This window comes from Eutrigla gurnardus (assembly GCF_963514095.1).
Source record: "Eutrigla gurnardus genome assembly, chromosome: 1".
NCBI lineage: Eukaryota > Metazoa > Chordata > Actinopteri > Perciformes > Triglidae > Eutrigla > Eutrigla gurnardus.
Window position 1 is genome coordinate 30313195 of NC_139915.1, and position 24864 is coordinate 30338058.

General features: G+C 43.8%; 1 protein-coding gene and 1 long non-coding RNA gene across 3 annotated transcripts in view; one reads left to right on the forward strand and one right to left on the reverse strand.

Annotated features, from left to right (window-relative positions):
• The first annotated feature begins 9962 nt into the window (after window positions 1–9962).
• LOC311032109 overlaps window positions 9963–24864 on the forward strand; it is a 267939-nt gene continuing 253037 nt past the window's right edge. For both annotated transcript variants that reach the window (XR_014599156.1, XR_014599157.1), the window contains exons 1-2: window positions 9963–10150; window positions 10220–10422. This is a non-coding gene — a long non-coding RNA (uncharacterized lncRNA). The remainder of the gene's footprint in view (window positions 10151–10219; window positions 10423–24864) is intronic.
• LOC311028258 (uncharacterized protein) lies at window positions 17794–19453 on the reverse strand. The gene is made up of 6 exons (XM_084032689.1): window positions 19403–19453; window positions 19046–19134; window positions 18757–18862; window positions 18421–18526; window positions 18231–18289; window positions 17794–17991 (listed from the first exon to the last, which is right to left on the reverse strand). The coding sequence occupies exons 1-6, from the start codon at window positions 19409–19411 to the stop codon at window positions 17899–17901; spliced, it is 462 nt and encodes a 153-aa protein (XP_083888815.1). The 5' UTR covers window positions 19412–19453; the 3' UTR covers window positions 17794–17898.

Below are 24864 nucleotides of genomic sequence, written 5' to 3' on the forward strand. Positions count from 1 at the left end.
AGCTGTGTTTCCAGTGCTTTTCACCTGATCACGCCAGGAACAGATGTCCACTCAGGAGTGCAGCGCCGGCTGGCCAGTCATCAAACTAACTGATCTGCGTGTAGGGGAGAACCACGTAGATCTTCAGAGTGAGCCTCCCACCTCTAGCTTTGAAGCTTTTTCAGATTATGAAACTTTAAGTCAGTTGTACAGTAGTGATATTTCTTCAGAGAAAACAATTATTTTTCAGAGGTTACAGACAGTTCCTAAGTCTGACAGTTTATTTTACACATCAGTTTCAATTGAGAATGGACCCACTTTTAAAGCTCTTATTGATAGTGGATCCATGGCATGCACTCTTAGTGAGTCTGCTGAAGCGAGTTTAGTGAACAGCATTCCAAGCATCAAGAAGCAGTCAGCACAAGACATTGTCATTGTTGGCTGTGGAGGCCATCGCGTCATACCGACAGCAATCTATGACCTTAACATCACAGTGTACGGCTGCTCCATGACGGTTCCTACTTTAGTGGTGCCAGGTCAGACAGAGGAGTTGATTCTGGGCACCAACGCCATCAAGAAGCTTTTGATGCAGCTGAGAGAAACGAGTGCCTCTGGAGACTTCTGTCCACGCCCAGCCATAACCAGTGATGAGTGCTGCGAGTTCTTGTCCCTTTTCTCCAACACTGAGAGGTGGAGAGGTGAATCTGTGCCTGAGAGAGTAGGTACTGTAAAGCTCCAGAGAAGTGTGACGTTAGAGCCGCATACAGAACACCTGGTTTGGGGAAAGCTGCCTGTGTCGTCAGTCCTGTCTGTAGGCAGCACAGTCATCGTTGACCGACAAAGTCAAGGTCAAGGCCGAAGCAGATAATGGTTGGCAGAGTGATCACACCACTTTGGGGAGATGGTTCTATCCCACTGAAAGTCATCAATCCAACCAGCCACAGAGTTGTGTTGAAAAGAAACACCAAGATAGCTGACGTGTCACCTTGTATTGCTGTGGAAGACCTGCCACAACCTACACAGATCAACTCTAATGTGCAATGTGCTGAAAACAGCCCCTCTCCAACACACAGATCCAGTGAAGAGATGAGACGTGTTCTATGCAACCTGAATCTCTCTGACATTGACTTAGAGTCTTGTGAAGTGTCCGCACACTGGAAAGACAGACTGCTACAGATCATCGAAAGAGTCAATCTTCTCAAGGGACAAAATGGACTGTGGAGAAGCTAAAGATTTTGTTCACCGCATTCATCTGACTGACGACAGACCCTTTCGTATGCCGTACAGGCGAATACCACCAAGCAAGTATGCTAAACTAAGAACAGCTCTGAATGAGATGGAGGAGAAAGGAATCATTCGCAAGTCGCACAGTGATTATGCCTCTCCCCTTGTCTTAGTCTGGAAGAAGAACGGTGACTTAAGGATCTGTATAGACTTCAGATGGCTGAATGCACGGACAGTCAGAGACGCCTACCCACTGCCACACCAGTCAGATGTGTTAGCTGCTCTGGGTGGAAACGCCTTCTTCTCCACTATGGACCTGACATCAGGTTACTATAATGTGCCTCTACAGGAAGAACACAAAAAGTACACAGCCTTTTCTTCACCGTTTGGCCTACACGAGTACAACAGGCTCCCTCAGGGGTTATCCAACAGTCCAGCCACCTTCATGAGAATGATGATGTCCATCTTTAGAGATGAGAACTTCAGCAGTGTACTCTGCTATTTAGATGATCTGATGGTGTTTGCGCTGTCTGAGTCCGTGGCTCTTCAGCGCCTCGAAATGGTCTTCTCACGTCTGGCCAGGCACAATTTGAAGCTAGCCCCTAAGAAGTGCTTCTTTCTAAGACGGTCTGTTAAGTTCTTGGGCCACATCATCTGTGAGGAAGGCATTAAGACAGACCCAGACAAAGTCGAGGCCATCAACAAAGTCCAGCGAATTGATCTGATGGAAGCTGATGGACAGACACCATGCCCAAAGAAGTTAAGGTCGTTCCTTGGTATGGTGCTGTACTACCAACACTTCATTGAAGGATGCTCTGCTAAGGCCAAGCCACTCTTCCAGTTAACATCGGGATCCAGCAAGCAGACTCCTGTGAAAAAGGGGAGAAAGCCTAGAAGGAGACTGTGTTACGCTAAGCTCACTCCCGCTGACTGGACACCTGCTTGTCAGAACGCATTTGAGATGCTGAAGTCAGATCTGCTGCAGAGTGTGATTTTGGCTCATCCATTGTTCGACCAGCCTTTCGTTTTGGCCATTGATGCATCCTTTGACGGAGTCGGGGCAGTTCTCTCTCAAGTCCCTCCTGGTGAAGAGATAGCAAGACCTGTAGCCTTTGCCAGCAGGACACTCTCTCGCTCGCAGATGAACTACCCCGCTCACAGACTGGAGTTCTTTGCATTGAAGTGGGCTGTCTGCGAAAAGTTCAGCCATTGGCTTAAAGGACGTCACTTCACAGCATGGACCGACAACAACCCTTTGACATATATCCTGACAAAACCCAGGCTAGATGCTTGTGAGCAACGCTGGGTGGCTAAACTCGCATCATACAGCTTTGATCTGAAATATGTTCCAGGCCCCAGAAATGTTGTCGCTGATGCCTTGAGCAGAGAGCCATTTGTCCAGTCTTGCATAAGCCATCGTCACAGAGCCATATGTGTCGCTCCTGAGGAATGTCAGTGGTTATGGTGACGACACTGTCCAGCACGCATTCAAGTACACCAACAACCACCAGAGGGTTCTCAGATCAGGCAAAGATCCACAGAACACACCCAGCGGTGGAAGTGGTTCAGTCGAAGCTCCAGAGATTTCAGCTGTTTTCAGTGCACACTCCACTGGTGGACTGAGTGAGGTACTGGGTGCGGGCCTAGCTGTTCCTCAATTGCAGCAGGCTAATTCCCCCATTCCTCACAGCAGTTTTATGAGCCAGCAGGGACAAGATGGGACCATCAGTCGAGTGCTCTACTACGTTGAGAGACGTCGAAAGCCATCTAAGAGTGAGAGAACAGATGAACCCTCCAGTGTACGTCAGCTCCTGAAATATTGGGACAAGTTGATCATCCGTGATGGTATGCTGTGCAAAGTGAGAAGAGACGGCAACATGAACAGGCGTCTTTTTCTGTTTGTGGTGCCTGACTCCCTCAAAACACAAGTTCTAAACGGAATTCATGATGCAGCTGGTCACCAGGGGAAGAGCCGAACACTGTCACTAGCAAGGCAGAGATTCTTCTGGGTTGGAATGAAGCGTGATGTCGACAGCCACGTGAAGAATTGTTACCGCTGTGTTGTGGGAAAGACCCCAGAGCCCAATGCCTGTGCTCCATTGGAGAATATCCGCACATCAGAGCCGATGGAGTTGGTCTGCATCGACTTTTGGTCTGCGGAGGTCAGCGATGGCAAGTCCATGGATGTCTTGGTTGTAACAGACCACTTTTCCAAGATGGCGCATGCTTTCCCATGCAAGAATCAGTCTGCCAAGCAAGTAGCTCGAAAACTCTGGAATGACTTCTTTCTCATCTACGGCTTTCCAAAGAGAATTCACTCTGACCAAGGAGCAAATTTCGAAAGCAAGTTGATCAAGGAACTATTGTCTCTATCAGGTGTTGAAAAGTCACATACAACACCGTACCACCCCATGGGTAACGGCGTTGTTGAAAGATTCAACAGAACCCTTGGATCCATGATCAGAACTCTGCCTCCGAAGTCTAAAGCCAAATGGCCTCAGATGTTACAGCTTCTCACCTTCTGTTACAACTGCACAGAGCACGAGACGACTGGCTTTGCACCTTTCTATCTAATGTTTGGTCGAGTCCCTCGTCTCCCAGTTGACATCCTGTTCCAGAGCGTCCTCTCTGACGAAGTGGTGGTGGACCACAGTGAGTTTGTGTCCCGCCTGAAGAAAGACCTGCGTGAAGCGGCACAGATTGCACAGAGGCACAGTCAGAAAGAACAGACACGACATGCCAGGCTCTACAACAAGAAAGTCAAAGGCTCACCACTTGCCGTTGGTGACAGAGTGCTCATTGCGAACAGAGGTGAAAGAGGTAAAAGGAAGGTAGCCGACAAATGGGACTACAACTACGTACGAAGTTGTAGTCGTGAACCCTGACATTAATGTCTACAAGATCAAAGGTGTCAACTCTGACAGAGTGAGGGTAGTCCACAGGAACCTGCTGCTCCCTGTAGACTTTCTACCACTGGACGATGTGCAGGACCCCCAGCCCAGTGATGAGGCAGTCCCTGAGGTCAGTCTTCCTGATGACGGAATCAGTGTAGGTGATCGAACCGCACACTGGGTGAATGCTAGCCCCGACAACATAGAGGAGGAGTGTCTGGTTCACCACACTGAAGACTCTGACGTGTCTGAATGCGTGCTTGAGCCAGGTGATTCAGCAAGTGGCATCGCAGCTGAAGAGAGCGAACAGCACAGTGATGTTCTGCCTGGGAGTATAGCGGGCCACCAGCTGCTGAAACCCACCCAGTAGTCCCCGCCCATGTAGACACCATGTCAGACGAGCCTGCTGTTTGCGCTCAGCCTCAGAGCTTTGAGAATGCTGTTACACAGACCAGGCGAGGCAGGACTGTCAAACCTCCTAAAAGACTCATATGTGAGATGAATGAACAAGTCCTTGACACTTCAGAGTCCACAGTGAACTCTTTAATTTCTCTAGTTGTAAGCTTGTTTTAAGCTGAACATTTAGTAACAGATGTCATTTTTAGTCAGACTAGAGAGAACAGAGAATAGTTTGAAGTATCAGACATAGAGTCTTAGCAGAATCTGAGGTGTAGCAGGCATCTCTATAGTCTACTTTTAGTATGGGATATGGCGCCATTCCATTCCTTAAGTACTCCCTAGATGGAGCATTTCTTAATTGACAGCTTTTGATACTCTCTAGTGACATACCAGTCTTTCTTCTCTTTGGTCCTATCTAAGATTTCTCTCCTTCTCTCCCTCTTTTCCTGAGATTATCTCTACGGTACGTCCCCAGTTTGGCAGGATTTAAGGGGGGTGTATGTAACGGAGTGAATAAACAGTTATATGAATTTTATTTTAAATCCTGCAGAAATGGGTCCAGACTTTTATTTTGTAGTTTCCTGTACAGGTTTGGATTGTGGGTCATTTGCAGCAGGAAGAGATTCTCCATGCTGCAGGTAGGTTGGGATTTCGTGGGTCTGCATAAAAGTCTTTAAAAGTCATATTCACTCTGTATTGCATGAGACCAGATACCTTCCGTTTTAAATGTATTATATGAGGTCATTATAAATCGCATTTTTGCGATGTTTGACTCTGTATTGTTGCTTTTATTTCGTTTTGCATTTTCGTTTGATCTTGGAAGACATTTGTATGGGAAAGTGCAACTGGTCATTTGACATTTATTTTGTTTAGATGACGCACGCATCCTGGCCCTGAATCCACATACCAACTTTGGTTTTGTGTCTGACCCATGTGCAGGTAATCAATCAGATTTGTAGTTTAAGTTGTTTATGTTTTGTACGTTCTAAGTTTGCCTCGTGGCTGCGCTAGCATTCGCGATCTCAAATGTGCTTAGCCTGCCACGTTATAACTGTATTTAAGTGTAATACCAGTTTTAGCCACAAGAGGCTAGTCTTTACCTTTGTATGAGCGCAGGTTGTGCAGCTCGTATATTGAAAATGGATGAAAAAGTGCCTTTTCTGTATGCTACATGTCAGATATATTTTCTTTTTGAATATTTTTCTATCTGTATATTTTTATATGTTTATGTACTACACTATATTATCACTACATCAGAATTTAGATACATTTAGATAAGAATTAGAATTATAAGTATTTCTCACTCACACCTTATTCACATTTTGATGATACATTCTTCCCTTTTGGAATGTTATTTGTTTATTTTATTAACCCACCATATACCATTAGAAATATATTACGATTACAGTAGTACTCGTTAGTATTTGTACAGGAAGCAGGAAGAGATTCTCCATGCTGCAGATGACGCACGCATCCTGGCCCTGAATCCACATACCAACTTTGGTTTTGTGTCCGACCCATGTGCAGAATAAATGTTTCCACACAACGCAGAGCAACAGTACAGACCAGTAACACTAAGTCGGTATAAAAGCCGAGGTCAAGCACCTCGGGATACTGGGTCTTAAAGACAGTATAAGGTATGTCTTTGGAACGACGAGACCTACTTTGATCCCTTCCTCAAAGTACTGGGTCTTGAGGCCAGTATAAACGTCTTTGGAACGACGTGAACTACTTTGATCCCCCAGGCCGCCTGAGTTATCAAAAAAAAAGGAAAAGCGCTATCACTCAGGTAAGACAAACTTAAGTTTTTTTTGTGTGTATTTTTTTTTATTGTTGTTAAAGTTGTTTGTGAGTATATATACAACCTATATAGAATAAAATAGAATAGAGTGAACTAGATATAAATAAAATATGATGGGTAACAGCCATACCTGTTGCGGCCAGAACACGGAAGCTGAGTATACAGAAGATAGAAAGAAAAAAATTAGAACAGGAGAGAAAAGAAAAATAAGTACCCAAACAGACGAATTCTAATCTTTGTCTTGTTCTTTATTCTCGCCGAGAACAACGGAGAGATGACGACGAGGTCCCTCTGGGTCCGACGCCTGTCCCTCCCCCTACCGGGATCAGCCTCATCTGCGGCCACCTCCACTCCACCCCAGGCCGGCACATGTTCCGGCCTCCTCCGAACCGCCAGAAGCCTCCGCTCCGCAAATACCAGGGCACCCATGGGACGCAGAACAAGGGGGTAAAACCCGTAGTGGTAGGACATTCAATCCTCTTATTTCATCACATACATAGAAACAAGGGAAAGGAGGAGATAAGTGACTACTTTGTTTTGATGATGATGATTGGAGGAGTGATTGCAATGTGTTTTACCGAGAGGGTGCACCGAGAAAGCGGGGTGGATGGCGGAGAGGAGGAGGAGGGAGAGGAGGGGGCGCGGCGGGGAGCAGATCGAGAGACAGGAACGATGTTTGCTAAAACTGGACATTGGGTGAGAGACTGCAGGTCCGGAGGAGGACGAGGAGGAGGGGCAGGAGGCAGAGGACTCAGACGGCACCGAGATTCATCTCCCCGGAGCAAAGAATCACCACCTGCATGACTATCTCAGCAGACAGGTCGTACTGGCACACACACACACACACACACACACACACACAGCACACAGGATCTCCGCACACACACACACAGCACACAGGATCTCCGCATACACATACACACACACACACACACACACACACAGCACACAGGATCTCCGCACACACACACACAGCACACAGGATCTCCGCACACACACACACAGCACACAGGATCTCCGCATACACACACACACACACACACACACACACACACACACACACACACACACACACACAGGGAGCAGACACAGAGGCAGATAAAGTCATTTCAGTGGTAACAATAGATGCCTTGTTAAGCCTGGGAGAGAAACCGTTTGTTACATTAAAAGTAAACAATCGCAAAATAAAATTCCTGTGCGATACCGGAGCATGCAAATCAGTTGTGCGGGAGGAAGATGCTGGGGGTCTAATTAAATCAAGGTCAGACGGACTCAGAGTTAAATCAGCCACAGGGCATGTGATGATCGAACCAATGTGCGACCCAGTGTGGATCGAGGATCCTAAAACCAAAAGAAAAGTACACACATCGATGGCCATCTCAAAACTATGGCCAGTTAACTTATTGGGGAGAGACCTTATGATAGCCCTAGGCATAGGAGTAGTTCCATCTGCTGATGGAATGAAAGTAGGGTAACAGAAGGACGCCAAAAACAGGAAAACAACTGCGATGACGACGATGATGGCCAGTACGTCATAACTATTAAACGTCATGACCAGGTTAAACTATTGGTACAGCATAGATCTCACAAGAACAGGTCCCAGCTCCATCACTGACCAACTCACCCAATTAACACTGTACAATGTACTATGACCACTACGGGGTAAAAAAACGCAAATATGAAGACATGTTATTTAAAACCTCGAGTTCGCAATTGAGATTGACAAATTTATAGTGGGACAAAAAGGGGAATTGCGGGGTGGCGGAGAAACTAAACAGAGAGGACATAAAGCTACATCGGAACGGTAGTGCGCCACACGTGTCTATTTCAAAAGAACCAGACATGAGCTGGAAAGATCTTGGCCGCATTGTCACCACAGCTGAAGAATCGGGAGATCCGTGGGAAGAGAAAGGTGGGGGAGTTAGCTTTTTACCCAAATTGAACATTTATATCATGCAGCTAAATTGGGTAACAAATGGTACAAAGGCTGTTCATCTAAAAGGGGGGAACAAACAAAACGTGACAGAATGATACCAATTAACTGAAGAAGAAGAACATCAGTTAACAGGTCTGCAGATGTGGGTAAAATAAAAGATATAGAACCGATAAAAATTACACCAAAAGGATCATTCAGACCATATCAACGTCAGTATCCACTAAAACCAGAGGCCGAAGCAGGCATAGAACCAATCATAAAAGATCTGGCTAAAGCAGGGATCATCATAGAATGTCCTGATTCACCCTGTAACACACCTCTGTTTCCAGTCAAAAAGTCAGTACCATCTACAGGATGGCGCATGGTTCAAGACTTGCAGGCTGTCAACAGAGCTGTGATACCAAGGGCGCCCCTAGTGCCAGATCCACATACGCTGCTAAATGAGTTAAGTCCACAGGCCAAATTCTTCTCAGTCATTGATCTAGCGAATTCTTTCTTCTCTATTCCAGTGCACCCAGACTCACAGTTTTGGTTTGCATTTCAATACAGAGGAAAGAAGTACACTTACACAAGGATCCCTCAGGGATATTGTGAAAGTCCTACCATTTTCTCGCAGGCAATGTCATCAAATCTAGCCAATTTTAACCCACCAAAACAAAGTCAAATTCTGTTGTATGTTGATGATATTTTGATAGCTTTAAAAACTCAAGCTGACTGTAAAACAGACACTTTAGCACTGCTGAAGTTTTTAGCTGAACAAGGTCACAGAGCAAGTAGAAACAAACTCCAGTTGTGGAAACAAATGGTGAAGTGTTTGGGTTTCAAAATATCTCAGGAAGGAAAACATCTCGATGACAAACGTAAAGAAGCTATTCTGCAAGCTCCAAAACAAAAAACAAAAAAAGCAAATGCTGTCATTCTTAGGCATGACAGGCTTTTGCAGGCAATGGATTGCTAATTACGCTGAATTAGCACAACCACTGCAGAGTGTAATCTATGATCAACCTATGGCAGCCGGGGATAATATTATTTGGACACAAGAGGCAGAACAAGCTTTTAAACAACTCAAACAGGTTTTAGTGAGCACATCAGTGTTAGCACTCCCAGACTACAAAAAACCTTTCATCCAAACATGTGATGCGAGACAAGGATTCATGACCAGCGTTCTAACACAGCCTTTTGGACAAAAACTACGACCGATAGCTTACTACTCTTCTAAACTTGATCCCATAGCAAGAGCTATGCCTCCATGCTTCCAGGCAGTGCAGGCAGCAGCTATTGCTGTACAGAGTTCAGCTTCACTCGTGTCGTTTCATCCATTGACATTGAAGGTTTCACATGCGGTTTCTGTACTTCTGATGCAAAACAAATAGCTTTCATGTCACCAGCACGGCATCTCAATTGACAATACTAATGGTACAGCTTAATTTGACAATCGAACGCTGCAATACATTGAATCCATCCACACTTTTGCCACACGAACAAGACGGTGAGAAACTTGACTGCTTAGCTAAAACTGAGGAGACTGTTTTACCAAAAGCAGACCTGACTGATACACCACTCACACATCCAGACATAACAATGTTTGTTGATGGTTCCTGCAGGAAAAATCCAGATGGCACGAATACCAGTAGTGTGCGGTGGGGACACAGGGGAGGGTGCTGAAATCCTCACCTTTGCCATCACACTTCTCAGCACAGGCAGCAGAGAGAGTAGCTTTGACGGAGGCGTGTAGATTGGGGGAAGGGAAAGCTATCACAGTCTATACAGATAGCCAGTATGCGTTCTCCACACTGCATGTTTTCTACCAACAGTGGAAAAACAGAGGCATGGTAACATCTACAGGCAAAGCTATTCAACACAAAGATTTGATACTAACTTTATTGGATGCTATTCTCCTACCAAAAGCAGTTGCAGTCTGTAAACGCGCAGCACACACTACCGGGACTGATCCAGTTTCACGAGGAAATCGCAAAGCAGACGAAGAAGCTAAACGCGCAGCAACAGAGGGACAGGGTTCAGATTACATTTGTGTAGCTGATAGCCCATCCTTCCTAAAACCCTCTGTAGAATTGCGGCTATTTTGAGCCATGGAAGTACCCATGTCTCAACAGGAGGGATGGTGGCAATGATAGGTAAATGTTTTACAACATATGGATTCCAAAATTACTCTAAAAATGTTTGTGCATCCTGTTTGAGTTGCTCCAAGCACAACTCTTAAGGAAGAATGAGACCTAAAAGAGGAGCGTTCCCGAAAGCTGAATATCCTTTCCAAACAATATGCATGGACTTCATCGAACTAAACAAATCAGAGGTGAAGAAATATTGCCTGGTAATAGAAGATATATTCTCAAAATGGGTTGAAATCACACCAACAGCAACAAACGACGCTATAGTGGTAGCAAAAATCTTTGCTACTATTATTGCACCAAGATTCTGATTCCCAGAAACAATTTATTGCGATAACAGTCCACATTTCAGAAACCAAGTCATGGCTAAATTATCAGAAATGTCTAACATTCAACTAAAAGTTTCATTGCAGTTATCATTGGTATCACTGGTCATCTCCTCGCTGGGAAGGTCCATATCAGGTTCTGCTATCTACACCGACAGCAGTCCACATCGCTGAGAGAGGAACGTGGGTTCATCGGACACACTGTAAGAGAGCATACAGCACTCCGGAGGGGACAGATAAGTAAAAACACCACACCATGGCCGACAGACCATGGAATCCATACCGAAGGACGGGATGCGGTGTGAGAGGAACATTGTGTCTAATCAGTCTGATAGCAGTGATAGTGGTAGTTCCGATACTCTGGGTACACAACTTCAGTCTCAACAATCAAATGGCAACAACAATCGCACCACAGCTGAATCACTGATTGTAAATTCGACACTAGCCAATACAACGCTAGCTAATTCAACACCAGCCTAATTAAGAGCTAAAAGAGAAATCGGACTGCAAATTGTATAACTTTGTGTCTCTACCCGCTGACAGGAACTGCACCACTGTACAGCAATTGTTTCCCCCTGTGCCAACTCACACGCGGCCACCCTGGTTTGAGCCATATGACGGCAACTACACCTGTCTGTCTAGAGAAGAAGGTACGGTTAGTGTAGGAACTTTGGCTCCCTGTAATCTAACCCTGAAGTTATCAGCAGGAGAAGGGGGTGTGCAGGATGCGTGGGTGAGAAGACAACTTGTGACCAGGGCGGACATCTGGTGGTTCTGCGGTGGTAAGACACTTAGACCAACATTAACAATTGATTGGATTAACTATATGTATTATAACCAACAGAGGTTCATCAATTACACCAGAGACGGCATCAAGGGGTTATCTATACAATTAGATAGGACTAGTCTCATGGCGTGGCAGAAACGGCTGGCGCTGGACATGCTGCTGGCCGAGAAGGGAGGCGTGTGTAAGATGTTTGGGGATATGTGTTGCACTTTCATTCCCAATAACACCGCCCCTGACAGCAGTGGGACTAGGGAGCTCGCTATCCGAGGAGTTCGGGAAAAACTCAGGTATTGACGATCACCCTGACTTTTCATGGGTGGAGAGCATGTTCGGGAGGTGGTCAGGGCTCATACAATCAACTTCAACTTCAACTTCAACAACTTTATTGTCATTTTCCCATATGTCCACATACAGGAAAACGAGATACCGTTTTCTCCAGGTCCACAGTGTCGCTGACACACAGACATTCAACAACCATAATCATAATGATCACAATTATGACTGCGTTGTGTTGTTGTTGTGTTCCATTCCTGAGAGACTTAGTTCAGAGGCTGATTGACGTTGCCATGAACAAGATGTTACTGTACACCAGAGTGCCGGATGAGGAGGATAAGGGTGATGCAACATCATATCTATCAGATTACAGTGACGATGAAATAACCCCTGTGAAGTGTGCTTCCCGATTCCTAGGTGAGCAGAAAGTTCCAGGTGATCTGGAAGCTGAGGACATGCACGGGATTCTTGGAGGGTTTCTATGATGACACTGGAGTTTAAATAAAAACATAAATTCCACAGCACAATGATGTATTTACAGAAAATCCCAAAAAGAAGATGTAAAAACTGATAAGCATTACGAGTGTAGCCTAAGAGAAGGATGTTATCTCCACTATATATATATATATATATATATGTTAATCACATGATGGAAGGAAGTCTGTAATGTTTTATTGTTTTCCACGAGTCCAGGGTGAGATTTCCTAGGCAGGGTCAGGTTCAACTAACGGGATCGATGGGTTGACCAGCCTGCGTTGGACATTTTGTTTGATTTCTATTCTTCCTTCCTATTAAGCTTTAGACTGTTAGAGATTAGATTTGCTAGATGTATTATGTATAACCTTGTTTGAATTGAATCATTGTATTTTCCCGATTGGACTGGAGGACCACAAGGCGGTCGCCTGTAGGCAGAGGGGCCGTGAGAGAATTTCCCTGCCTGAATGTAAAGATGGTACTGAAGATGCTAAGAAACTGCCTGACAGGGTTTTCGCTCACACTCCACAAAATTTAACTAATTATTATGCTTGAGATAAGCATAAACAGGAGGGAATGTTATAAGAATTTTGTATAACCACATGTCTTAAAGTTTTCTTAGTTCAGGTTACAGCTTTATGTGTTGAACTGTTTATTACTTTAGTCTCCCCATGGCTGACCTAAATGTTATCAGAGGCCTGGTAGTCATGATGTCTTGTTCTAAATGAAGGTTAACTGTCAGTGACGCTTTATCTCCTGTGCCTTTAAAATACTTGAGTCACAACAGTGATTTCAGCACTTCCTCTGTAGCATCCTCACACGTTGCATTGTAACTGCTCCTCTTGTACAAGATTAAAGTCAGACGTCGACTTTACTTATGTCTCCGATCTCCTCCTTGGGTGAATTTATTCATTTACAGGAAAATTCTTTTAACAGACTCGAACTGTTTCTACAATCTGCAGCCCACCAGTCAGTCACCATTGCAACACTGTTGTTGATGAAGCAGACCAATCAAGTGATTTCCTTGCTGCATTAGCACCGCTGCAGGTCTTACTGTGATATTTTGGTATTTTCGTCAAGCCATGTGTGAATCATTCGTATAAATGCACGTTCACAGCTTTCTTCAGTAGACCACGGTGTCGATCACAGATTTACTAATGCAGACGTGTGGCCGTGTACTTTTCACCAAGTCAGCTGCAGCGTCTGATGGACCTGTATGAGGAAATAAAGTTTATTACATGCAAAAAAGGAAATATGGCTGAAAAGAGCGTGGCAGACAATTATGGCGGACCGACTGAATGCAAAGCCTAAAAGTCTACATTTACTAACCACGGATCTTAACTGAAACCGTCATTATTGTACCATTCAAGCAGTGACTTGGTTTTTGTGTATTTGTGTGTGTGACTGTTGCTGTAACGCTTGCCGCTGGGTGATGTTGGGACTTTAAAAAATTGTGTTGACTCTGGAAATTTTGAGCGTATTCTAGTCCTGCTCAATGTGTTAAGTGTCCTGAGATGACTTCTGTTGTGATTTGACACTATACATAAAATTGAATTGAATTGAGTTATCCCTGATAATTATTCATCACTGTCGCGGGTGAAAAACTCTACGGTGTCTTCCAAAGTCTTTCCTTTTACTTTAGAAATTGTAAAAACACTAAAAACAACCCAAAAGAAGAGTAAATACAAGCCTTCTGTCGCAAGTGAAGCGCTGGCTCGCTTGATTGACAGATTGTTCAGCCAATTCGGATCGCAGAATCACGGAAGAGGTCTTGTTTTTTCCGGAAGAGTTTGACGGACACGGAAATACACAGCATCCATAGTTAGCCCTCCGTCGTAAAGCGGTACAAAGCGATAAAAAAACAATAACAATATCTTCTTCAGAGACTCTCAAAGTAAAAACATTGCGTGTTATGGATGATTACCGGAGTTAGCGTGCTCGTGGGACTAAATGAAGTGGCTACTTTTGTTTGTTGGACTCTTACCTTTCTCTGGATACCAGGATTACCATGCTACATGTTGTTTTTGGACTTCCAGACAGCTCGAATGTAGGGAACTCCCGTCTTGTTATTGTTTTTTTTTCTGTGCACTCCTTGCACACACTCTGTGTTTGTTTGTGATGTGTCTCCGTGAGCCTAAAACGGCTGGCTTTGTTCGATTCACGAGCTGTCAAATAATATATAATATGACACAGACGCATTAAAAATAATATTACTTTCTCTCTCAACTTGTCTCGACTCCTACTTGACAACCCACAAGTGATCTGTAGGTTGAGACTTGGGCATTGTGGGTTGAATCAATCTTTGTATGTTTTTAGAAAGCATCATAATGGGCTTTGTGAGTTTGGAAAGTCTGAAACAGTTGAACATGTTTTATTGAAATGTAACAAATATACCACAGAAAGGAGCATTTTATATAAGAGTGTATGAGATTTGCGAGTTCTGTCATTTTCAGATAAATCTTTATTGGGTCAAAATGAGAATCACCACTTGATTGCTAAAGTAGTATTCCAGTTTTTACAAGATACAGGGCTGTATATGAAAATTTGAAGCAATAATATTATCCTTAGAGTAATTTCCTGAGGAGGGCAGTAATACGCCCAGAAGCGTCTAAACTGCCGGAAATCCAAACGAAGAAGAAGAACACACATGGGCGCGCACCGATAAGTGCAGATTTGAACCATTTTTCGAAGCAGTCACGTGGGTGTGCGTGATTTGTTTCAATACAAGCTCCGAAGCAGAGGTAACATACCCGCCGGACGCCTTAACGGACTTCCAACGACCGGACTCGCGCCGTGAAGCGATCTCAAGTAAGAGTGTTTGTCTGGGCAGAGACCGGACAGCTGCCGTGCGTGTTTAATGAATCCCTCTCGGTGTGTGACGTTTACCGGACCGCCGAGTCCCGTTTCATGTGGTTGAGACCACCTCACCTTAAACCGCTACCCTGTTTTTGTGCCGCGGCCGACGAACCAGGGTTCGGTCGCCGGGCTTCTGGGTGATAAAGGACGGCTGTTGTATGTTACAGGCAGCCAGGTTTCCTTCCTGCTGTCTTCTTTCCTCGTTCCTTTGTTCCGTCTCCGCGGGCTCGTCCGCCATCTTTCCCTGCTGCTCCTCTCCCGCCTTCTTCACCGGAACGAAAGAGTATATAGACACCAAGAGGCGAATCTCAATGCATTTACATTTAGCTAAGTAGCAGACGCTTTTATCCAAAGCGACTTAGAATAAGTACATTTGTCTGAAGAGTGCAACAGTACATCTCTATCTCTCCTTTTCCACCAACGCGAACCTAGTTCAAGAACCGGCCGGTGCCCGACCCGTGCTGGTTCGCAGTTGGTTCAACTTGCGAACCTTCTGAGAATCTGTTTGCGTTTCCACTGGCTAGAGAGCCCAGAGAGAGCCACGTCATTACGTCACTGTATACGTCTGAGGTTTCCCCACAGCGCTAATTTCAAGCATAGCAGACATGTCTCTTCAGAAAGTGTTTATTTTGGCAAAAAATACAATAACAATAAAATACGCAAAATACTAAAATCACAACATTAAAGTGTAGAACAGTGGGTGATCAATAGATCGGAGTGTTTGATGTTTAGTCATCTGCAGGTTGGACCTCCGTTCAATATCGCCGATGTCCGACAGCTCTACAAACACAAACCAGAGAACAGCGGTTTAATCACAAACGTGTCCACGACGCTGTAAACACAGATGTTATGTTACGTTTGTAGTTGGTAACGTTTAGTGAGAAAGTCAGAAAGTGGCATGCTAACGTTGTTGTTAGCAATATCACGCTAGCTGGCTAGCTAGCCGGTCAGCTTACATCACCCGAGGAAGCATAGCCACTAGTTGCTGCTGTTACACGTAATCACTAGCTTGGTAAACTAAACAGAAATGTGTCGTTGTGGTGAACGAATTTAAAAATGAAACTTACCGGGAACAGTAACGTTAGTAAAACTCTGCAGCGGCGTATTTTCCCCCGTTGCCTCGAGCCTTAACCCCGCCCCCAGCCCCTAACGTAAGCAAGGCCTTCTTCCGGGGCCGGTTCCAGCCCAGCAAGGAGTTGGGGCCGCTCGGGAACCAGTTTTCCTGGCCGAGAGCCGGCTCTTTGTCTGTGGAAACAGGAAGAACTGGTTCGCGATTGGGCACCGGCTCCGAACCGGTGTTATGCCGAGTTCTGCCTGCCCGCCGAGAACTGCATGCACCTCGCGGGAGCGCGCACAGCTGAAGGGAAACTACCGTAATGATTTCTGAAGGCGTGGCTGTGCTTTAGCGTGGGATTTCAGATAGTTATGCTAAAACAATATTTTTTAATGTGGAAAATTAATGTGGGGTGTCATCCACACTGTCTAGGTCGATCAAATAAAGTAAGCTGGTGCTGAGAAGACCATTTGATTCCTATCATTCTTTGATTTGAAGTCTCACTGAGTGTTAAGGGGTACATGCTTTATTCGGCAGAACTGATTGCTGCTGCTGAATAATGCATCAGCTATTATTTATGCCTCACTAACATTAAGTGTATGATATTCACACTGTTAAGCCAAAACAGCCTAAAATATGAGCTGGTAAAAAACCATGTGATTCAAAGATCTCCAGCAATAAAGTTACAGGGTGGATGTGTTATTCGGCAGTGCTGTACAGGTATGTGAGCTGCCGAGAAGTGCATTCCCCTGTTTTTCCAGGCTAGAAGAGTAGCACATGTATGAAATTCACACTGTTAAGCCAAAACAGCCCAAAATATGAGCTGGTCAAACCATGTGATTCAAAGATCTCCAGCATTAAAGTTACAGGGTGGATGCATTATTCGGCAGTGCTGTATATGAGCTGCCGAGAAGTGCATCCTCCTGTTTTTCCAGGCTAGAAGAGTAGCACATGTATGAAATTTACACTGTTAAGCCAAAACAGCCCAAAATATGAGCTGGTCAAACCATGTGATTCAAAGATCTCCAGCATTAAAGTTACAGGGTGGATGCATTATTCGGCAGTGCTGTAGAGTTTTTACTTGCTGAGAAATACATCTCCTTTCTCAGGTGGGGCTCAGCCTTAAATTCACAGTAAAATAAACATAGACCATACATTTCTTTCTATGGGAAGCCCATATTACACACAGTGTTCTGTGCTGTACAGTGTACAGACTTGGAGATTTCTTTATAGTAGGCCCTTACTATGTGCACATACACCTCTAAATGTTCACCAGCTGGGATGATGACACTTTATCCAGTCAGAAATATAAATAAACTACTTAAAACTCGGGTCAGGCTCCTGCCTATATCTGTGACCTGCTTTTACCATACGAGCCTGAATGCTGTCTGAGATCCACTGGCACGGCCTTGCTTAGGGTCCCGAGGTCCCGTCTAATCACAAAAGGTGTTATTAGTTATAAAACAAAACAAAAATGCAGTTTAGTAGATAGTAGCACTCACACTGTATTTGGAATATGAGACATATACAGTATTTATTAAATAAAAGAACAGCATGACCCAACAGGACTTCAGAACTTTGGATGAACGGTCCAGGACAATAAAACATACTGTACTTGTACTGTACATGTAAGTGTTAGATTTAAATAAAATTACACACAAATACCCAAGTAAGCAAACAAGATAATGAATAAATGAATAAGAAAATGGAAATAAATAATCAAATGTTAAACTATTTACAATTGTCAAGCCCCCATTGCATAGAACTGTCTAGGTGCATAGCGGGCAGAGGTAGTCCTCATCCAGCGCTGGACTCTTCACACAGACATGGTGGTACCACCTGCCACAGTTGTCACAGGCAATCTGAAAATTTGAAATGCACATTAAAGTTTAATATGAACAACATGTATTTCATAATTCTGACATTGCTTCTGTTTTACTGAGGGCATTACTACTACCATATTACTATAATACTATGTTATAAACCTGGTACAAGTAATGACAGACTAACCCATGAGATACATACCTAAGTGACTGATGTTTCAGAGATAATGATGTAGATTTTGTAAGCTACAAAGTATGTCTCAAATTTATGTAATTACCCATTGAGGGTCATCACTGTCCTTGAATCCACAATGATGGCAGAGGTCCTGGAGAGTGTCTGTAAAAACACATAAAACAGTGTTATTTGATATTCATAATAAGTATAAACTTTTTGTTGTTGTTGAAAGAACAACACTATATCAAGACACTTAAATATCATACAAATTATAAGCCAAAAGGGAAACACACCAGATTCACGGAGGAGAGTGCTGGCTATATCCACTCTCATGCTGTTTACAGCGCTTGTGCTTGTGTCAAAGGTGGTGGCCTTTCCCTCCAATATACACTCAGCAAACTGATGAAAATAGATGATCAGCAAAGCATTTTTAAGATTACTTTTTGATCACCCCTCCAAAAAAACAAATGAAAACAAATAAGTAGACCAACTACATAGCACTCATAAAGAAAATTAAATACTCATCACAGGATATGTACATTGAAACCAGTTGTAATGTGTAATGTTCTTGTCACCTTTATTAATTCACGGTTAAAAAAATGGCTATAATAATAGCCAGTTACACTCACTTTCAAGGCAAAGACACCGCATGATGTGCTGTCTCTCTGTAGTCCATGTGGATGACTGCTACATGTCCATCTTGACACATTGCATCCTCTTTTCCGCATGAATGCCCTTATGGAACAATATATAGATTTTTATAACTTTAACTTTCTTCAAACCCATATAAACACACACACACACACACACACACACACACACACACACACACACACACACACACACACACACACACACACACACACACACACACACACACACACACACTTTTAATTGCTTTCTTTAATTCTTTGTCACCTTGTTTTTTCCTTGCACCTTTTCATTTTTGCCTGGGACTCTCCCATCGGATCCAGAAAAAGACCGTTTTTTTCTTCAGGACAAATCACCTTCATATTTTTGGAAGAAAACGTGTTTTAGGCTTTGCATTTTAAAGCTTTAACAGTGAAACATTCCAACCCTAGAAAGTAGGCCAGCACACAATTGCCACAAACTTGCCCAACCTGTCCAACCAATTCATCTGTATTTGTGTGGTTAACTGTAAACTACTACTGCTCAGACGCCTTAACTACTGGCCTCCCAAATATTGATAATATAAAAGAACAGATGTGGCCTCTATTAAACGACTTATAAAAGCTACAGTGGTCACACTTCTACCGTTAACATCCAGTGGTGGTGCTCATTAAAAATCCCCACTATCTTTTTGTATCTCGATGGATCCATCTGAAAATCAAGATAAGAGAAACCAGTATTTTGCTTTAGTTGAAAATAGGACTGAAACATGGCATTCATAGCAACGTTTATGTCATTGTTATACCTCTATTTTTAATGAAAATTACATCAGTGAAATTGTACATTTGAAATTACAAATCATAAAAAAGATTTCTATACAAACCTTGAGTTTGGAGGTTTTCCCTGTCCAGATGCGTGTCATTTCGATGCTATCAATTACAGCAGCCTGATCAACATTTTTTTGGTTGTACCGTCGCACAAGCAAGGTAAGGTAAGCGTTGATTACCTGTGAATGATACAAAAAAAACACCTAATTATTTCATATTTTGTTCCAACAACAGGTTTTTAGATTTACAACATATTTACATCACTATCTGTTACTGAGCACTAATGTCCTGCACTACAGTGCATTTAACTTCTGCAGCCCTGCTTGGCCTACCAGTGAACCCGCCCATACAAACACTCTTCATGTGTACATCTTTCAAAACACTAGAAAGTGATTTACAGATGCAGATAACCTAAACAAAGACATAGAATAAAGCATGGTGAATTTTGAAGAAATATGTGTAATGATGCACAGTGTTACACAAAAATAGTCAATTCGAGTTACATATTACGTCAACTTCATTCATTGAGTGAAGTTTTGGAATAAGTAGCTACAGAATATATGAACATGTTACAGTAATATATAGTGTTTAAAAAAGTATGAAGTAAAAAATGGAACTTGAACTGAGAGCATAGAATAATAACAAAATTACCTCACTCTCAAGCGCTTGGTTGGGAGCAATCCTTGCAATGTCCCAGCAGAACAGTTTGTATGGTCCAATTTTGGTGAGAATAACAACAAGTTTTTCCCAGCCCACAACTCATTCACATCTGCAAAATTAAATAGTAGTAATTTATCTGTTACTATACTGCTCAATGATTTAGCCATGTTATGTTATACATCACAGAAATTAAATAATTGTCATCAATAATCACCTCAAACAAACCCTAAACTGTTAGATGTCTGGTTATGCCTGTCCATTTACTGAAGCCTCTTTGATAACATTAAGTAATTAATAGTGCACATGATAGTCAGTATATGTTTTTACAGACAAAGAATGAAATTTGCAAAAACATACATGTATCTATTTCTGTTTCCGTATATGTGGCAGGTGCTGAGGCTGCTGTGGCTGCAGCTGCTGAGGCTGCTGGGGGTGTAGGTGCAGCTGCTGAGGCTGCTGTGGCTGCAGCTGCTGAGGCTGCTGGGGGTGTAGGTGCAGCTGCTGAGGCTGCTGGGGGTGTAGGTGCAGCTGCTGAGGCTGCTGGGGGTGTAGGTGCAGCTGCTGTGGCTGCAGCTGCTGAGGCTGCTGGGGGTGTAGGTGCAGCTGCTGAGGCTGCTGTGGCTGCAGCTGCTGGGGGTGTAGGTGCAGGTGCTGTGGCTGCAGCTGCTGCTGGGGGTGTAGGTGCAGGTGCTGTGGCTGCAGTGGCTGCAGCTGCTGCTGGGGTGTAGGTGCAGCTGCTGAGGCTGCAGATTGCATGGCAACAGGTCCTCTGCTCGCTGGTGCCCTGACTCTTGCTGCCCTGACTTTAGTTGCCCTGACTTTGGGTGCCTTGGATACAGGTGCTGATGCTGCTGTGGCTGCAGCTGCAGGTGCTGAGGCTGCTGTGGCTGCAGCTGAGGCTGCTGTGGCTGCTGAGGCTGCTGTGGCTGCAGCTGTAGGTGCTGAGGCTGCAGTGGCTGCAGCTGCTGAGGCTGCTGTGGCTGCAGCTGCAGGTGCTGAGGCTGCTGGGGGTGTAGGTGCAGGTGCTGTGGCTGCAGTGGCTGCAGCTGCAGGTGCTGAGGCTGCTGTGGCTGCAGCTGCAGGTGCTGAGGCTGCAGTGGCTGCAGCTGCTGTGGCTGCAGCTGCAGGTGCTGAGGCTGCTGGGGGTGTAGGTGCAGGTGCTGTGGCTGCAGTGGCTGCAGCTGCTGAGGCTGCTGTGGCTGCAGCTGCAGGTGCTGAGGCTGCTGGGGGTGTAGGTGCTGGGGATGTAGCTGTAGGTGCAGTGGTGGCTGAAGCGGTGGCGGCTGGTGCTGTGGCTGCTTCTCCTGAGGCAATCCTGTGAGGAATCCGTGGATTCTGGACCTTGAAAGGTTTGAGGTGGTCAACACTCACCTTTTTCCTTACTGAACCGTCAGCTGCAAGCAGATCAGCACTTTTGCCTTCCATTGATGTTATGACAAAGGGGCCAAGAAAGTTTGGGTCCAGTTTTCCACCTTTGCGCTGTTGGCTCCTTATGTTCTGGCGCCACACTTTGTCACCAACTGCAAATGTGGTTTGGTCCATTTTAGATTTTAGTCTCTGCTGCGTCTTATCCTGGACCTTTGAGACATTTTCCTGAACAATGCTCTTAATTGCATCCAGGCGTTCTATGTCTTTGGAGACTGTTTCAGGGCTCCAGACTAACGTTTTGCATTGGTTGCACTGGTGCGCCTAACTTTTTTTTTTAGGTGCACCAGCACAAAATTTAGGTGCACCCACATTTTTCATCGCGTCGCCTTTAACGCCAAAAAGTCACCTTTTTATCGCTCTCCTTTTACATAATGACACCCCCTTATGGCCTAGGTTAACTGCAGCACCATCAGCACCCAGAGGAACCGTTTTCTCCAGCCATTCTGCACACTGATGCACAAGCGCAGTAAATGCTTGCTTTGTGGCACAATAAAAAGATCATACAGGTCACTAGCCTATAGATTGCAAATGGAAAACTGTTTATGTGATCTTAGCCTAGCCTACTTATATTTTTACTTAGGCTATTCATTTTTAATAATAATATTAGGAATAGGCTACTATACAATTTCCTATTCATGATGTCTCATGCTGTAATGTGGGCCTTCAAACACTGTGCGTGTCCATGCTCCACCTCGACATGTCCAATTAACATGTTGACCGGACTCGCTTTCCGCAAAATGCAGCAGTAGACAATAACGCACTCCTTCGTAGAGACGTCTGTGTCGCCGTCGATCATGAATGACGTGTACGTGGCGTTTCCAACCTCCGCAGCTGTCTTGTTCTTCAGTGTGTCGGCATTTTTTTCATCAGAATAATTTCGGACTTAAATTTAGTGAACGGCAACTCCTCCGTTGCAATATTGTATGCGACGTTGAATTTTATAATCATTTCAGATTCCTCAGCGGACGTGATCGATACAGCCCGACGCTGAAATGCAGCTGGATGAGGGGCCACTTTATTAACACACTTATCACGGCATGTAGTATGCTTTTTGGACATATTGGGCTTTTTCAATGTCTCGATGCGAAATGTTGTCGACTCTTCCACAAACGCACTATTACCGGCCAAATTCTGACCGCACTCCCGACAATAAATGCAGTGCATTGAGTCCCTTTCTTCATCGTACATCAGCCAGGGAAATTGCTTCAACCAGTCCTGTCTGAAGGCACATTTTTGGGCTTTTTAATTCGAGTCTCGGGGCGAGGCTTTCTGCCTCTCTTCATTTTCAAAGAAAATCGAAGCGCTCAGCGTCGAAGCGCTCAGGAGTACCTGCTCTGCTCGCTCGCATTTTCGAACTGACACAATTTACAGCAGTGAAAAGGACCACAGCCAATCAGAGGCAAGGACCCACCCGAGCTCTGTCTCTTATTGGTTTAGACCACGATACCGTCAGGAGAACATAAAGAGATGCTGCGCTTATGATTTTTTTTTTCACCCGAGCAGTGTTAGGTGCACCAGTGCGACCTACAATTTTTTTCAGTCGCACTCATAAAAATTTTGGTCGCATATGCGACCAAAATGGTCGCACTCTGGAGCCCTGCTGTTTCCTCCTGTATCACATCCTCAACACTATTGTCCAGCTGTAAATAGATAAGTCAACATTATTCAAAATACACTAGTGCTGCCTTTTGCCCCAAAATCAACCTGAACTCCTGTTTGTGTCATACATTGTCAATATATCATATCAACCCACTTACTCATCACTAAATAATTTTTCATGTCCCACTGTCACTGCCATAGATATTGCAACCCTGCTGTACATAACATATACATATATATGTATCCAATATTTATTATCTATCCCATTGCACTACTGCCTCATTGTTTATTTTCACTACCGACTGACCACCTTAATCCACCTTCCACCTTACTTATCTATGTTTGTACTTGTACGTGTTCTCTGTTGTATTATGTCATTGCTCAGTTCTTGTTGCTGTCTTCCTTATGTGTGTACAAGTGAGCGCATAAACCGGAGTCAAATTCCTTGTATGTCTGTACATACTTTGCCAATAAATCAGATTCTGATTCTGATCAAATTTAAAAAATAAAACAAATCTTGGGAGTGCTTTTCTTTTTACACCATAAGTTAACTAACATTGCATCCTCATACTTCATTTAACTTAAATTTTGCATTTTCACAAACCTGATAATCCTCAGGAATCTCTGCTGGGTAACGTGCTTCCCGACCAAACATTAAAAAATAAGGTGAAAATGTGGTGGTCATCTGTTTTTTGGTACGCAGTCCAAACATAACAGCATCAAGATATTCGTCCCAGGTCTGAGGCTTTGTCCCAACAAGCTTGCAGAGAGCCCTTAAAAAAGGTATACATTTTAGATTTATGTGTGGCTTTTTTGCAACATTAAAACAATGTAATTTGTCAATGACAATTTCAGCATAGTCATGCTGTGCTTTCCTTACTTTTGGATGGTTCCATTCATCCTCTCAACTAGACCGTTGGTCTGGGGGTGATAAGGAGCGCAAAGGCTTCGTTTGATGCCTAATTTGGCACACACACTCTTGTTGATCTGTTAGACACATAATTATAAAAATATAATTTTAGAAACTAACATGAAATGTTAAAAACCTCACTTGAAAAATATATTACTATCATACAATAAAAGTAGTTCTGCATAAAAAAGGTTGAATTAGTAAGGCCAGCATTACCGCATTGACAAATTCACTCCCCTGATCCGTCAAAATCCTTTTCGGAGCCTCAAACTGGTGGACAAATTTGATTATTTGTTCTGTGACCACCTCTGCACGTTTTGTCTTCAGTGGATAGGCTTGTGGCCATTTTGTGTAATAATCGATCATTACACACACGTACTGGTTGCCTGCGGTTGTTGTCACCAATTTACCAATGAGGTCCATTCCAATCAGCTCAAATGGTTGTGTTACCTAAAACAAAACAAGTAAAATGAGACAATGGTACAAATGAACCAAAGTGTGTATATCCATGTAACAACATGGTATTAACTTGTATCAACAAAATTTTACTAAATCCTCTAGGGTCATAATAAAACATTTGAAGACAATTAACACTTATCCAAGATACTTCCTCAATTTTACAGAGTGGTGGTTAATTTCATTATATTTTAGCTGCGTGTGTTTCACGTCATTATCTCATGTGT